We start from the raw sequence: 15,540 nt of genomic DNA, 5'->3' as shown, positions 1-15,540 counted from the left end.
TGAGATCATCAGTGTACACCCCCAATCCCCATTTCCCCCTTTGTCTTTATTCCTCACAATCTCTTGGGACAAAAACTTTGGGCTTCTGTTTCAATCCCTTCATACCATACCCTCCTTCCTGTCCCCAGCCTCATGGCTAAGTGTTAAAGGTGGACAGGGTGTGTGATAAGACAGTCTGAAATGGTAAGTCCTTCTGAAATTACTCTATGTTACCCTGTTCAAAAACAGATGACAAGGTTACAGGGAATCTGGATGTGTTCACCTTTAAGGTTGTGTTGAATATAATTTGACATTTGATAATTTAAAGACTCATTAAGATACATATTTCATTGCATAACATCTGTATAACAATTCACTGTCTATGAAATGCTCTAACATCTCACTTGGTCTTAAGCATGATGCTTGGGAGTTCAATGTCATTATCATCTGTCATTCACGGATGAAGAGACTCTAGGTAGAGAGCCAGCATTCAAGCCCTTGTCCTGACCTGCATTCATGCTACAGTACCACACTGATCCCAGGGTAAAGATCATTTGGCTTGTTTCTAAATTTGTTATGTGCTTGTTAATAGAAAGCCCTTATGGAGAGATTGCCAGAGAAACCAGCTTTGCCTTGAGTTGTAACTCTTCACATTTCCACTCTTATATTCATTCATCTGAAGCCATTAACATTTTCAGTTATACCTGTTTTTTGTGTGTGTGGCATCTTTCCAGGTTTCTTTTTTTTTTTTCCAGTTATTTGCATTTGACTTAGGTCAGTGTTTAGAAAGTGATCCCCCAATCATATTGCTGTCAATAATGCACTGCATAGAAGAATATTGGAAATTATGTCATTAACATCCATTTTTAACTTTTTTAACATCAGTTAACATCAGAATAACTGTGTGCTACTTCTTTAAATGCCTACCAGTTACAGGTGGAGGATACCCCAGACTGAACTGGGGTACCAACTGGCCTAACAGGTGTGAATGAGAGCCCAGCACTTCTTTTTTTTTTTTAAAGAATTTTTTTTTTATTTATTCATTTGAGGCAGAGAGATACAGAGAGAGAGAGAGAGTAGGAGCAGTGGGGAGAGGCAGAGGGAGAGTGAGAAGCAGACTCCCCGCCGAGCAGGGAGCCCGATGCGGGGCTCGATCCCAGGACCTGGAGATCATGACCTGAGCTGAAGGCAGAAGCTTAACGACTGAGCCACCCAGGCGCCCCCGAGAGCCCAGCACTTCTTGACAGAGGATCTCATTTGTGGCCAGAGGGTCGAGTTTGTAGCATAGAATTGAGCAAAGTCAAATGGTCCATACATGGACTGTCTTCATATGCTCACAGTTTGTAAGGTTTTGCTCTCTCCAACTTGCCCGGCTGGTACAGCAAGATCTGTGAATTAGAAATTCCTGTGCAAGAGAGTGGGGAACAGAAAAGAGAAGCTCTGTTTCCCTTCATGATAGAGAAGGTATCAGGGAAGAGGGGAAAATGGTTGGTTCATTTGGTAAACAAGAACTCCATGAGAAGCGCCTGGGCAGCTCAGTTGGTTAAGTGTCTGACTCTTGGTTTTGGCTCAGGTCATGATCTTTGGGTCGTGAGATCGAGTCCTGCCTCCAGCTCCCTGCTTGTCTGCTTGTCTCCATCTCCCTCTGCTCCTCCCCTCGCTTGTGCGGGTGCACTCTCTCTCTCTCTCGCTCAAATAAATAAATCTGGAAGGAAGGAAGGGAGGGAGGGAAGGAGGAAGGAAGGAAAAAAAGAACAGAACTACATGCATGTCTCCATCTTCTCTGCTCCTCCCCTCGCTTGTGTGGGTGCGTGCGCTCTCTCTCTCTCTCTCAAATAAATAAATCAGGAAGGAAGGGTGGGAGGGAGGAAGGAAGGAAGGGAGGGAAAGAAGAAAAGAAAAGAAAAGGACTCCATGCACATGCGAGGTTCTGGAGAGAGGTGAACTGACAGACTGTGGAGAGAGAGACTGTGGAGAGAGAGGCTGTGGACAGCCTCAGGGAGAACTGAAGGTTTACTAGGTCATCTGCCTTGAAGAAAAGCTTTTGACTTTCCAAAAGACTTTATCTACTTCTGATCTATGTTTTACATGTTATTTTATAACCTGTTTTTTTTAACTTAGCATTATCTTATGTGGACTTTCTATGTATTCATTCACACAGCCTAACTATTTTTAATCCCATTGCATTAATAATTACATAGTTTACTTAAATATTTCTCTATTATTTACTAATCATGTGAGTGGTTTCCAGTTACTCCTTATTAAAAACGGTACAACTAAAACGGTATTTTTACAGTCTGTCTTTGAGTCCTGGTTCCAAAACTGGAATTACTGGATCATTATATGATTAGTCCTGTGTTTCTTTCTCAGATTGCCAGTTTGTTCTTTGAAAATATCATATTAATTTACAGCGTCACGAGGCCCACCCAACAGTGGGTTTTATTATCTTTAAAATTTTTTCCTCATTTTATCAGATGAGGCATTACCACATAGCCGTTTCATTTTGCTCAAGCCAAGCAGTATGCCAGATGTCAGTTTGCTATTTGTATTTTTTCTCTCAGAAACTCTATTCATATCTTCTGCCCACCTGTCATAGAGATTGGGTAATCACCTTCCACATTTATATGGTTTTAAAATATGTGAAATAGTTTAATTTTCTAATTAGCTTAATCGTTTTCATCTTATTTACTGCCTTTAGCCAGTAAAAATATATTGGGATCTGCAGTGTGTCACCTACATCTAAGGATATTTTTCCCTCAGTTGTATGCACTGTTATACTTACATAAAGGAGTCAGATTTGAGCTGTCACCGGGGTGACAGGTGCTGCCCCAGGGGGTGGGTCAAAATCAGGAAACAAATCAGCTGGGGTGGCCTGGCGTTGGGCTGTCCGGCCAAGGCTGGGAGTTCAGTAGAGATGCTGGAGTTGATAATGAAAGAATAATAATCCATGACACATTTGTCAAGTCATATCAAGAAGCGGGCTAGAAATCAAAGCGAGGCGAGTATGGGACAAAAATATGCTTTTGTGCTCAGGCTGAGCTTTCTTAGCATCCTGCCCTCATCTTAGAGAAACAAAGTTCCTGGAACGTGTGGTGGTTCCTGGCACCGCTGCCTCTGGCCACTGAGTCTCTGTTCTTTAACTAGTGGTGGAATCATCAAAAATCAATGAAAATGACGTAGGGTGAGTGCACATTAAAAACAGGGGTTCATACCAGCTCTTGCACCCCTCCTGTTTTAAGATTAGAGCAGTTGTGCAGATAAATGCTGTGTGTGTGTGTGTGCGCGCGCGCACGTGTGCACGTGTGTAAAATGTATCCTCTTACAAACTTAACTTTTTCTCCACAAAATATCTGTTGACTTATGTGGTCCTGTGAATTGAAATAGCTATTTTTTTTCAAATCTGCCTCAAATGTGTGCTTTCCCTTTTAAATACAATTCACTGAAATATTTTCTTTCTAGTCTCCGGAGAATACAGAGGGCAAGGATGGATCCAAAGTAACTAAACAGGAGGTAAGTGTATCTTTGACATCCTGTATTTAATTATTTTAACTGAAATTTTTAAATATTGCTAGGATTGTCTACATCTGAGTGAATGCAATTCTGAATAAGGTTGCTGAGACTACATAAACCAGAGATAAAAGTGTCACTGTGGAGTGTCTCTTGGCCTAGGTAAATTTCAGTTGGGTACAGTGGTGCAGCATTTTCCACTTACTATGTTGTTTATGTTTCTACCTGTCGGTCTTACTATCTCGTAAAGTGGATACTGAGAATTCCTTCTGGGCAAAGAGCGGGATAATAGGTAAATTCATCAAGGAGAACAGAGTCTGCCTTTCACAGCAAGGAAATGAAAGACTGTTGATTTAATAAATTCTCCGCTCCGATGAGTGAATTATAAATTCCTTTTTTTAATGCTGAATATTTGCCTAAAAGGAGTCATCTCTAAAGTAAAAAACTGTGAAAAGACACACAAAAGGTCAAAATATTAAAGTTTTTTTTAATCAGTAAAATTCTTAGGGCTTAGGATAGTTAATTAGGTAACAATTCAAAGAAACTGTGTGTTAAAGGGTATGTGCTAAGGTGAGCGCTGTGAATTGTATAAGAATGATGAATCACAGACCTGTACCCCTGAAACAAATAATACATTATATATTAATAAAAAAAAATGGACTCAAAAAAAAATAAATAAAGTACAGAAACCTCCAAAAAGCTAAGAAATGGAGAGAGATGGTTGCATTTACCCACTGTGGTAATATGAACTTCTAAAAGGAGATGGATGAAAAAGTAGCAGATTAGATGCTAACTCTGATGACAGCCATTCACTTTTGCACAGAGCTTCACAGTGTGTAAAAAAACTGCAGCTCTTACCCTTGAGCTTATAAACTAAAAGGGTCATGTGAAAGTCAGAAACAGTATCTGGTTATAGATTCTTTGGGTGATTCATACTGTGGTTTAATAATTCAGAGGAGTTTGTCATGATAGCAGAACCCCTCCACAAAATTTGTACAAGGGAATTTGTTCTGCCAAATGGAAAATCTTTAACAGAATCTATAACTAAATTAATTTAAAAGCAAAACAAACAAAACTGCCTGTAACCAAGGCCCCACCATCATTTCCAGCATTCAGTGTCTAACAGATTTTGGGAGGTGAAGTTTGTGGTCCCATGTCAAGTTACTAAACAAACACTAGAATCAACCAAAAAATGACAAATGCATGGATTTTCCTGAAAATGGCAAAATGTAATTTGTTGGACAGTTGGCTAAGTGTAACAAATCTTAATGTAATTTTTAGATTTGGACACAAACCGCATTTGGATTTTTCCTTAGGAACTGCTATTTAAATTGATCTGTCAGTCAGAAAACCTAGAAACCATTACACACAATAGATCTTGGATAGTATAAACAGTCTTTCCAATCCTTCTACACAGAGCAGTCAAGCTGGTTAGAATATATGTAAGAGATTCTTGCTTATCCAGCTGTCTTATACGTATTATTTTAGCCTCAGAATTTTAATTATTTGTTATTTATATATTTTATATTATTTTTAACAATTTACTTTATGTTATTATATATATTATTGCTAACAAAAATTGTTCCTAGAAAAAACTCTTACCATGTCATTTAAGCCAAGACCAGATTAAAACTCATGATTTGTCTTCAGGACATCAACACAACTGTTTGAAAAGTGAAAAGGTCAGTCAGTTAGCTGGTGGGTTAGGGTAAGAACTGTCAGACAGTATATTGATTGATTTTTTTCCCCCCACTGAATTGACTGAATTTTCTAGTTATGTCATTGAATATGCACAGGCTTGACTATGGGGAATAGGTATCAGTTACAAAGAGGGATCCTCTTTTGAAAATCCTCTTCCACTGCCATGATATTTCAAGGGCATGGTGCAGAGTATAGTTTTTGGACAATAAGCGACCACAAAAATATGTTAAAAGCATCACACTTGGCAGTTTACAAAGCCCTTTCACGTTCATTATTTTATCTGATCATTACAATAACCCTGAAATGAGGGCAGAGTACATTCATTCCTCAACAGAAATGTACTGTTCACCTGTAATGTGCCAAGCACTGTTCTAGGCTCTGCAGATTCCACAGTGAACAAAAGAAGCCAAAATCTCTTCCTTCATGGAGCTTCCATTTTAGTGGAAAGAGAAAGGGAGTAAAATAAAATCACTGGATATTGGCTATGAAGAAAAATAAAGCCAGGAAAGGGAATAATGAATATCAGGGAAATGCTATGTTTGATAACAGGCAGATATTATTTCCAGCTTTTTACTAGAGGAAACAAGGTCCTGAGAGAAATACATTATTTTCCACAGATGTCACAACTTGTGTATTGCAAAACCAGGAAAAATATCTGAGTCTCCTGATTCAAAATCCTATGTCCTCATGCCACTTTTGTGGTAATCATAAATCTGGTTATCCAGTGCCATTTTTCTGTCCTCTCCATTCCCCAGCCAAGGCTCTGCTATCCATCTTTCCCCACTTCCCAGTTTTCCAAAAAGGTAATTTCTATTTGGCTCCTCATTCATCTTTGGAAATTAAGAGCAGCTTGACTTCTGGCTTTGCCTTTGAGTACACATGGTCCCTGACTTGTGATGGTCTGACTTACAATTTTTTGGCTTTACTGTGGTGAGAAAGCAATGCTCATTCAGTAGAAACCATGCTTTCGGTTTTGCTCTTTTCCCAGGCTATCTTTATGTGGTGTGACGCTCGCCTGTGATGCCGGGAGGTGGCCATGAGCCGCAGCTCCCAGGCAGCTCTACGATTGCGAGGGTCGACAACCCATTCGTGTACAACCCTTCTGTACCTGGACAGCCGTTCTGTTTTTCACTTTCCGGATAGTACTCAATAAATTACGTGGGGTATTCAACACTTTATTATAAAACAGGCTTTGTGTAAGATAACGGTGCCCAACTGTAGGCTAATATACATGTTCTGGGCACATTTAAGAGAGGCTAGGCTAAGCTATGATGTTTGGTAGGTTGAGTGTATTAAATGCATTCTCAACTTACGATGGGTTTATGAGGATGTAACTCCATTGGAAGTTGAGGAAGATCTGTACACGGTCAGGCTTAGGAGCATTAAGAAATCTTATAAAAATAAACATACTTCCAAATCCCATTGGAATGGCCCATATGTTTCAAGCAGTATTCAGCAAAGTCCAGTGATTCTACTTGAATCCAGCTATCCCAGTGAACTTAGTTGTAGTGAAGTTAGACTTCCACGTTCTTTTGCAACCAGGATGCTAAAGTAAAAGACTCTGTGTCTTTCAGAGTAGCCTTCACCAGAATTTGCTCCAACCCAGGGAGTGATCAGTTACTCAAATGCTTATTAAAGAATTTCATTGTGCCCAGCCCCTATACACCACAGTGACAAACCCTCCCATATCTTGTCTCTGTAATTCTTGGTGACGTTTCATTCTGAAAGTCTTCTTTCCTCCTCTGAGAACCACTCTTTTGGCCACTTCCCACAAGGAGTCAGTCAACAAATTGAGAGAAATTCTTACTTTTTTTTTTTTTCATAGTGGTCCTGCCCAACGGTCCGAGTCTCAAATGAATACTTAAAATGCCAGTGCTTTAAGGAGAAAAAACTGGCAGTCTTGTCCACGTTATAGCCAATAAATACAGCCCAGTCACTTATAGATTTTAAGGCTGTGCAAGCTGATGGAAGCTTCCAGGAAGGTGAACAAACTTGCATGCATAAGCTGCTGCCTGTGAGTGCAAGGTCTGTCTCAGCCTCCACTGTTTGCAGTGAAAAAGAAAATCTCTTATGGTCACTGGAAAGGGAAATTTAAGAAAAGTCCTTTTTAAATAGCATAGAAAGAAGAGCCAGTAAATTTTAGACAGAAAGTCATGAAATGATTTTACAGTAAAAGATGTGCTTTTTCCAGACGGTTGGTTTCGACAGCCTGGAGAGGCAGACCTTGTTTTTGCATTAATTTCCTAGGCTTGTTATTTTGAAACTCTTGTACTGGGACTGAATTAAAAAAACGTAGGGAGTCCTCTGGATCAGAACGGCTTTTGGGCCCAGCAGAATAGTGCTTGCTTGGGGTTGGAGTATCTCTGGAAATCCCAAAGCGGTCTCTGACGTCTGCCTCTTCGGTATGCTCAAGGGTTCACATGGAGAGCAGAGGAACTGCAGCACCAGAGTTGGGAAATTTTTCACATGATTTGGCCTCGCTTCTATGAGATTTTACTCACGACCACTACTTGGTGGATAGGAAGGCAGTTTAAGTAGTAGTGTATTTGGCGTCTTTTCAGATCCCATCCTGGACGGTAGCTGAGCAGTGGCCTCGGCACGGCTCCCCTCCAGTTCCCACTACTACACATTTCTGGTGCATATGCATTCTGCTCACCTCAGCATTTAGTGAGGGCCCCCGCTGGGCACTGGAGCTATGGAACTGCCAGACAAGAGGGTCTTGTGCAGTAGGGGTACAGACAGGAGAGAGATGAGGTGACCAGTGAGGTAAGGCCGATGCCGTACATACGTAGACACCAGCTGGAGAGGGATTCAGATAAGGTCCGTTCACCCCTCTTGAGCATAGAGGTGGCCATTTTTTCTCTCAGAGTGTCTCTTTCTGAGCACTCTTCTACCAGCGGGGCTTCACCTGGGAGAGGGTGGGGTAGTTCTTGAGGCCATACAGAAGCATCAAAGCTGAGCTCTGTTTGGTAATTAGCGGATGCTCCGAGAGCATTCTGAAGAAGCACAAGTTACTTGCTGGCTGATTCAGTTGCTAATGTTGTCTTTTTTTGGTGATACCCAGTTCATTGCAGTTCACCATCCTGAGAAAGGCATCACAGGATTTGGGTTCTGGTTCCCTGTGACTCATGGGTGCATTGTCATGAATGCATCCGTGATAATCCTAGCAGACACCGTGGTATTTCCTATGGAGCATCTGATACAGGCACTCCTCCCATACTAAGCGTCGAGCTGTACATCCTCTTACCCTGTGCAGTGAATATATCACGGCTACCACTTCACCGGCCCCGTCTCCAGTCTCTGCATATTCTGTTAGCTGGCCTGAAGTCCAGCTCTGCTTTTTTCCCTGAGACCCCAGGGTTAAAATTATTCATGGAGGCTCTGGCCCTTCGTTTCCTTCTGTAGTTGAAAGGAAGATGAATTCAGCTTCTTCCGGCTATTTTCAGGAAGAAAGTTCTTAGATGTGAAGATGGCAAGAAATATTTCTTCCAGTTTGGCCTGACCAGCTGACCTGCACTGACCTAAGCACGGCTTCAAGAATTCCATAATTCCGGGGCACCTGGGTGGCTCAGTTGGTTAGGCGACTGCCTTCGGCTCAGGTCATGATCCTGGAGTCCCTGGATCGAGTCCCGCATCGGGCTCCCTGCACGGCGGGGAGTCTGCTTCTCCCTCTGACCCTCCCCCCTCTCATGTGCTCTCTCTCATTCTCTTTCTCTAAAATAAATAAATAAAATCTTTAAAAAAAAAAAGGAATTCCATAATTCCTTGCAGTTGTGGCATGGGTTCCTACTGACCATTTTTGCTGACCCCCTTAAAACAATTATTTGAAACATTTAAGCTATCGTAATGAGGCAAAGTCTGCATAAGGCAGCAAGGATTAGGCAAAAGATCGAGTTCATTTTTTCAGCACATCCTTTTGAGAATCTACTATGTGTTAGGTGGAACATACACTGTGTTCTGCCAGAGACAGAGCAGTGAGTACAACAGACAAAAAGTATGGAGTATTTATTTCTGGAACACTTTTAAAGAAAGGCAGTTGTACTTTAAGAATGTGAAATCCCTTGGGGAGCCATCTTTTGCTGATGGTAAGTAGAGTATCAGTTCTGTGTGCTTCTTTCTGAAATGCCTACAACAGTTTGGCTATTTTAAATTTTCTTTGCAGTCTCATTTGCTTAATTTGTGCTGTCCTTGAAAAGATTTCCTGAAAAATACCGATCTCAATCCAGTTTTTCTAAATTTTCTAAACGTCCAAACTAAAAGATGAGTGAATTTTGGGGGCCCCCGGGTGGCTTAGTCAGTTAAGCATCTGTCTTCGGCTCAGGTCATGATCTCAGGGTCCTGGGATGGAGCCCCACGTCTGCTCACCCAGGAGTCTGCTTCTCCTTTTCCCCCTGACCCTCCCCTGATGCTCATGCTCTCACTCATTCTCTCTCTCTCAAATGAATAAATTTTTAAAAATCTTTATCAAAAAAAGATTAGTGGGCTTTTTACTCTGTTTAAATCTTTAGTTAAACGTATGCATTTAGCAGATAAATAAATATAAATACCTGTTACAGGTAAAAGGAAGTCTTATTAACTGCCTAAGATTTATCGTCATTCTCCTTTCTAGCATAGTAACAAGTCAGGGAACTCCTACTTTTGTTTCTACACAATTATATACGTCTTTTTTTGTATTAATGTGTAAGTTTTAGTTCTGTTTGTAAGGAACAAGAGTCAGACTGGAACTAAGTTCTTAAATAGCTCCTCAATGCTCCTGTTGTTCATTTTATCACAAAAGGAGATTATGGGTCAGAACCTAAATTAATCTTCCTTTCTTTTTCTTGCCCACAACACCCTTAGTTAGGAGAGGCCATTTCTTTGAATAGTGTGTCTACACGTCTTTAGAAAACTTCCTCTTGAGTATTGTGGTACCCAGGGCACTTGAAGTGCCCACCTGGAGAGGGTAATGGGAGCCATACCATAATACTCTTTCAACAAAGTCAGATATCAGGAATGAATTTTTAAAAACCAACTTGGTTTGGTATAATACGAATACATATTTTTTTCGTTTCCTTTGTAGCCCACTAGACGGTCTGCCAGATTGTCCGCGGTGAGTACTTTAGAACCCCCTTGTTGTTAGTTCTTATGAGTCCATGTTCCCTCTGTTCAGGACGAAGCAGCAGAAGGAAGATTAAGGTATTATTTCCCTTGAGTTTTTTTATTTCCTTTTTGGAAATTACCTGGGTCAGAATTTCTAGCAAACGTGACCAGTGTTGCCAAGCAATTTACTTGAGCAGATAGGTCACTGAAAAGTCACACGGCCACCCCCATTACCAAGAGTATAAAGCCCGGGAAGTAGTTGGACATTGCTAGATCTCTGCAACAAAAGAAGCACATTAAGCCAAGTCCTACCTCCTGATTCCACATGATGTGCTAAGGTGGACAAGAATTCGGAGTCTCCGCGGCTCATGCTTCCATCAGAATTTGCTGAAAGCTATCAGAATCCATGTGCTGTAGCCTCATTTCAGAACCAGAGAATCTTTGAAAAAGTAATGATTCCACTTTGCCACTCAAGAGTCTCCCACTGTGGGTGAGGCCTGGGGAATAGACAAGGGTTAAGATCATTAGGTGTGACCAAGCCTTGGCCATGAATGGGTTCCAGCCCTTCTCACCGTGCTGTGCTCCTTGGTGGCTCTCATGCTCCTCCTTGCTGTCCTGCCGGTTTACCAGTCCTCACTCCGCCAAGACAGGTGGTCAGCCTGGCTCGCTGGTGGAGGAATTTGGTTAAAATAGCTGCCCCCCAGGCTGCGCACTGAGATGTAGGGAGAAAGGCGTTGGCTTCTTGGCCGCCAGGAGCTGCTCGCTCCTTTGGCCTTCAGGGAAGCATGGCTTCCATCCTCGGCCAACACCTGTGCCTGGCACAGAGCAGGGAAAAAATGCAGAAATGTTTAATTAGGGCACTGACAAGTTCAGAGATATAGCCGAGTTTGGGTTGGGTGAGGCAGTGCTTCACGTGAATCCCAACCTAAGAGAGCGATATTAGAGTCTCCCGAAAGATTAAGAGCCGGGAGATGTGTGTGTACACAGTTAAACTGGATTCTTCTGCAGCCCCCTTAAGATGGTGTGCTCTGTCCAATATTAACTTTCACCAGGGTTCAGTAGTTACATTTTAACTTTTGTTAGGCTTAACTATAGATTATACTACAAGCCGCTATAGTCTGTGGATCTCTAGCCCATTAAGGGAGTAGACCTCCTAAATCAATAAAAACCAAAATTTAAAACCAAGCTTTTCCTGAGCACCGTGAACCAGCAGTAGAAGCACCTTCCACCAAGATCATTGCCCGAGCACCTTCCACCGAGATCATCTGCTGACACAGAGCCTCCTCAGTGGCCAGTGGGACTACAGATTGCAGAACCTCATCCTTTCTTGTCCCATCAACACGCTTGAATGCTGAATCTCTTACAGAAAATATAAAAGAAAATTATTTGCTGTAAATTGTGAAAACAAATATATGTTAATACAATATATCAAAGCCTGATACAACACAATTTTTTAAGTCCTGAAAATGTAGGAGCTCTGCAAGCTGCTGTGTTTGGGGAATAGACTACAGATTTAGGGTGGTAAGATTAATAAAAACACCCCTTATTTCTCAAGCCGTTTTCTATTTGTATTTGAAAAGTCATGTCTAACAGCCAGTCTTCTGGAATTGCACTGTCTACGATTTCCCTTTATGCCCTTGATGAACAGGGCCAGATTCAATATGAACCTGAACCACCTAGAGGCATTGCGGAGGAATTTTTCTCCAGAGGGGAAAACCTTGGGTGGTGTTTTCTGCTTAAAAGCCATTCTCCCTAGTGCTCCGAGAGAAGTACACTTATTTTTTTCTAGCTTGATGAGAGAAATATTTGCCCTAAAATAGCTATAGAAAACCAGAGGCTTAAACCCGTTATCTTCCCCAGTGTCCCCACGTGCACCCCGGTCTAGGAGCCCTGGTAAGCAGGAGAGGGCTGAAGCCCCATATGGAGGGGACCTTGGCCACAGGGTAGGCACTGCTCAGGGCAATGGGGAAGAGAACCACATGAATCAAGAGGAAAATAGTCACTTTGTGGACTCTTTGGCTAAGTTTAAGAAAAATCTTAAACTTTGGAAGCTAACAGTGGACATTTTATTATTATAATTGTGTTCTTAATAAAGAGCTCTAGGAGCAAGTGAGCCCAGTGTCTGGGTGGGTGAGAGATTCTTCTCTCACCTTGAGCTGGCATTGGAGAGGATGAAAGTAGAAGAAGCTTGGCTACAGAACTTGAAATCAACATCAGAGGTGGAAGGATGTGGAAATGATTTTGAAATACTTCACAGGCAGCAGTCTTCATTACCGGATGGGCTTTGCCTGCGATTGTGCTGTGATTTCTAGACTGTTGGGAAGGCTAGTGTGACCGAATTCATTGAGTCATTTGGCTGAGGGCCTGAGTCATTCCTCTTACTGCTGTGCTGTGATCAAAGGAAGTACAGAGACATCAGAGATGGAAGCTTAAACCTGTTCCTGGAGAGCTACTCTGGACTGGGGAATAATGAGTCGGCTTTTAAATCTCACCTGCTGTTCACTTGAGAACCCAGGATGAAAATAGTTATGAAATGCACAGATCTTTATGCTGTTACCTGATGCTGAAAATAGAATGAAATATTTTTAAATGAACAGAATCAGAGTCAAAATGGACTGTTGTCTTTTGCAATCTTGCTGTGTGCCTTTTGGTCCTCAGGGTTGTCTTTTTCAGTATTTGTATAATTTAATTTATCTTTGCAGAAACCTGCTCCACCCAAACCTGAACCTAAACCAAGGAAAACATCTGCTAAGGTAAGAGGTGCTCCCTCCCCCATGTTGGCCTTTTTTAAAACAATGAATAAATTATAATTCCATATCTAAAAATCATCCAAGGAAAGATCACATTTACTGATTCAGGCTAAACGTATGATTAGGAAAGTATCACCATTGTTAACATTCTTTCTCAAAAGGCATAAAGCACAGTTTTATGCTTTACGAGGAATGTGTTTCTCATTCGGTCAGTAAAGGCAAAGGTAGTCAGAGCATGTTGCTCCGAGAAGCCTCATGTCCAAGAGGGGTTTGGTAGCCACATGCTGTTCACATGGCGGCTCGGAAAGCGTGAGGCTGGGCCCTGGCCACAAAGTGGCCCGCAGCTCTAGGGGCTGGGGGAGGGGGCCGGACTTCCTGTAACTGGTCTTAGGCTGGGCTGATGACTCATCATACAATAATTAATACTAGCAAATAATCAACATCAGCAAACACTTCGTGGCTCTCCTACTATGCTAGACCCTGTTCTAATTGCTTTTCTTATGAAGCCGTCACATCAGTCCTACTGAGGTAGGTACACACACCCGGGTTTGCTAATGAGGAGAAAAGCACAGAATTATTAAGAAACTTATCCCAAATAGCTTTTCTGTGCTCTGCCCTTCAGAGCATTGTTGTGAATTGTTGGAAACTACATGTTATTTGGGGGGTTCCTGGGTGGCTCAGTCGGTTAAGCGTCTGCCTTCGGCTCAGGTCATGAGCCCCGGGTCTTGGGATCGAGCCCCGCAGCGTCGGGCTCCCTGCTGGGCGGGCAGCCTGCTTCTCCCTCTCCCACTCCCCCTGCTTGTGTTCACAGTCTCTCTGTCGCTCTCTCTGTCAAATAAATAAATAAAATCTTTAAAAAAAAAAAAGAAACTACGTGTATTTGTGGCATGAGTAGATGATTCTGAAGCAGAACTCACTTCTGTGGCTTGTATTAAATTCAGGAACTTTTCTTCACGTGGGGCTTCATTTTCAAGCATTTTCTCAGCCTTCTCGTCCCTCGAGCCCCATGTCCCCACGTGAGGTGTTTCTCTTGCTGGCTTCTTCCCTGGCTTCTGCCTCATCCTTCAGTTCCCCACTGCTCTTGGCGGCAGAACCACTTGTCTGTAGCGAGTGAGGAGGCCCACTGAACAAATGCATGAGGAGAATCATCATCTTTTCCTCAGAAGAGGAAGTCAGTGGACCGTCTAAGCAGCCCGTTAACATTCTCATAGAGCCTCAATGTAACTCACTTGAAGCCTTGCAGACTTGGCTTCTCCTTCCCCACCTGAAAGCCACCGTGTCGGCCATGGTTGCACTCCGCCTTGTGTTTGGACGAGGCTGACGGATTTTCACTGACCTCACACCCTGTCTAACATGCTTTGTTTCCCTGTGCTCTGACCCTCTGTTAGAAAGAACCGGGAACAAAGATTAACAAAGGTGCTAAAGGGAAGAAGGAGGAAAAGCAAGAAGCTGGAAAGGAAGGTACTGCACCATCTGAAAATGGTGAAACTAAAGCTGAAGAGGTACTTTCCATGAATACCTCCCACTGACTGACTCAATGCCTTAAAAGAAATTGCTCAATGCTTCAGCCGGTGATAGCACGTTCATAATGTCTCTTTTTATTGCCCATAATGTTATTGCAGATCCACATCTCTCGCTCAACTGTTAATGTCTCAACCTCCAGAGGTACCCCACCCAGCACACTGTCAGTAAAGGGGCAGATTGAAACAGTGAGAGTTAAGGGTACAGTAGAAAATTCTGCATGTTTGCAGTGGCTAGAAGCAGATAGTAGTAGTGTGGTGTTTTTTTATCATGAACAGTGGGAGCTTGCAGGTAAAGCTTCTGTGGCCGTTTGAAAAGCAGAAAGCAATCAATGCAGCAAAGTGTTTGCGTACTGTATTCCTGCCTTGTCTGTTTTACACCCAGAGTCGAATTAGGTTTTGCAATAGAGCTGCTAAAAAACAGATGTTCAAAGCGTGTGTGTTGGCTGGGTAGACTTTTCTTTGGCTTCTAGTACGTTTAATAGTAACTGTCTCTCTTTTTTTCCCCTTTCTTTTTCACAGGCACAGAAAACTGAATCTGTAGATAACAGGGGAGAATGAATTGTCGTGAAAAATTGGGGTTGATTTTATGTACATCTCGGGGCAACTTTTAAAAGCTATTTTTACCGAGTATTTTGTAAATGCTAATTTTTTAGGATTCTACTAGTTGCATACAAAAATATATAAGGATGGACATTTTATCTTCTCATAGTCGTGCTTTTTGGAAATTTCCATCATCCTCAAGTGAAATAAATACCAGTTTGATATTGGAAGCTGTGTGTAAGATTGATTCAGCATTCCATGCGCTTGCTTTAAAAATCGAGTCCTGTGCATACTGTGGTGTTTTTACTGTGTGTATTTAAATTTTTCACGCAGTTTTTCTAGAGCAATAATCAGTGGTGCTTTTGTACCTAGGTTTTATGTGATTTTAATGAAACATGGATAGTTGTGGCCACCTGCTGACTATTTGTGGTTTAAAATAAAAGGTTTTCTTGCCTGCAAAA

The 15,540-nt window shown here is 42.0% G+C and overlaps 1 protein-coding gene across 4 annotated transcripts in view; it reads left to right on the top strand.

The window, feature by feature from the left end:
* The window catches only part of HMGN3 (high mobility group nucleosomal binding domain 3), a 31,445-nt gene extending 15,905 nt beyond the window's left edge, over positions 1-15,540 (top strand). Inside the window, exons 2-7 of one of the 4 annotated variants that reach the window (XM_081828575.1) lie at positions 3,439-3,489; positions 10,247-10,276; positions 12,969-13,019; positions 14,405-14,518; positions 14,639-14,725; positions 15,059-15,540. In XM_081828575.1, coding sequence (XP_081684701.1) covers positions 3,439-3,489; positions 10,247-10,276; positions 12,969-13,019; positions 14,405-14,518; positions 14,639-14,725; positions 15,059-15,097 — 372 coding nt within the window. In that variant the 3' untranslated portion in view covers positions 15,098-15,540. Of the gene's footprint in view, positions 1-3,438; positions 3,490-10,246; positions 10,277-12,968; positions 13,020-14,404; positions 14,519-14,638; positions 14,739-15,058 lie in introns of all 4 variants that reach the window. The other 3 variants (XM_081828574.1, XM_081828576.1, XM_081828577.1) reach the window with 3 other exon arrangements.

This window comes from Leptonychotes weddellii, chromosome 8 (genome assembly GCF_054177405.1).
Source record: "Leptonychotes weddellii isolate Sample4059 chromosome 8, ASM5417740v2, whole genome shotgun sequence".
NCBI lineage: Eukaryota > Metazoa > Chordata > Mammalia > Carnivora > Phocidae > Leptonychotes > Leptonychotes weddellii.
This window is presented reverse-complemented; position numbering and strand designations above follow the sequence as displayed.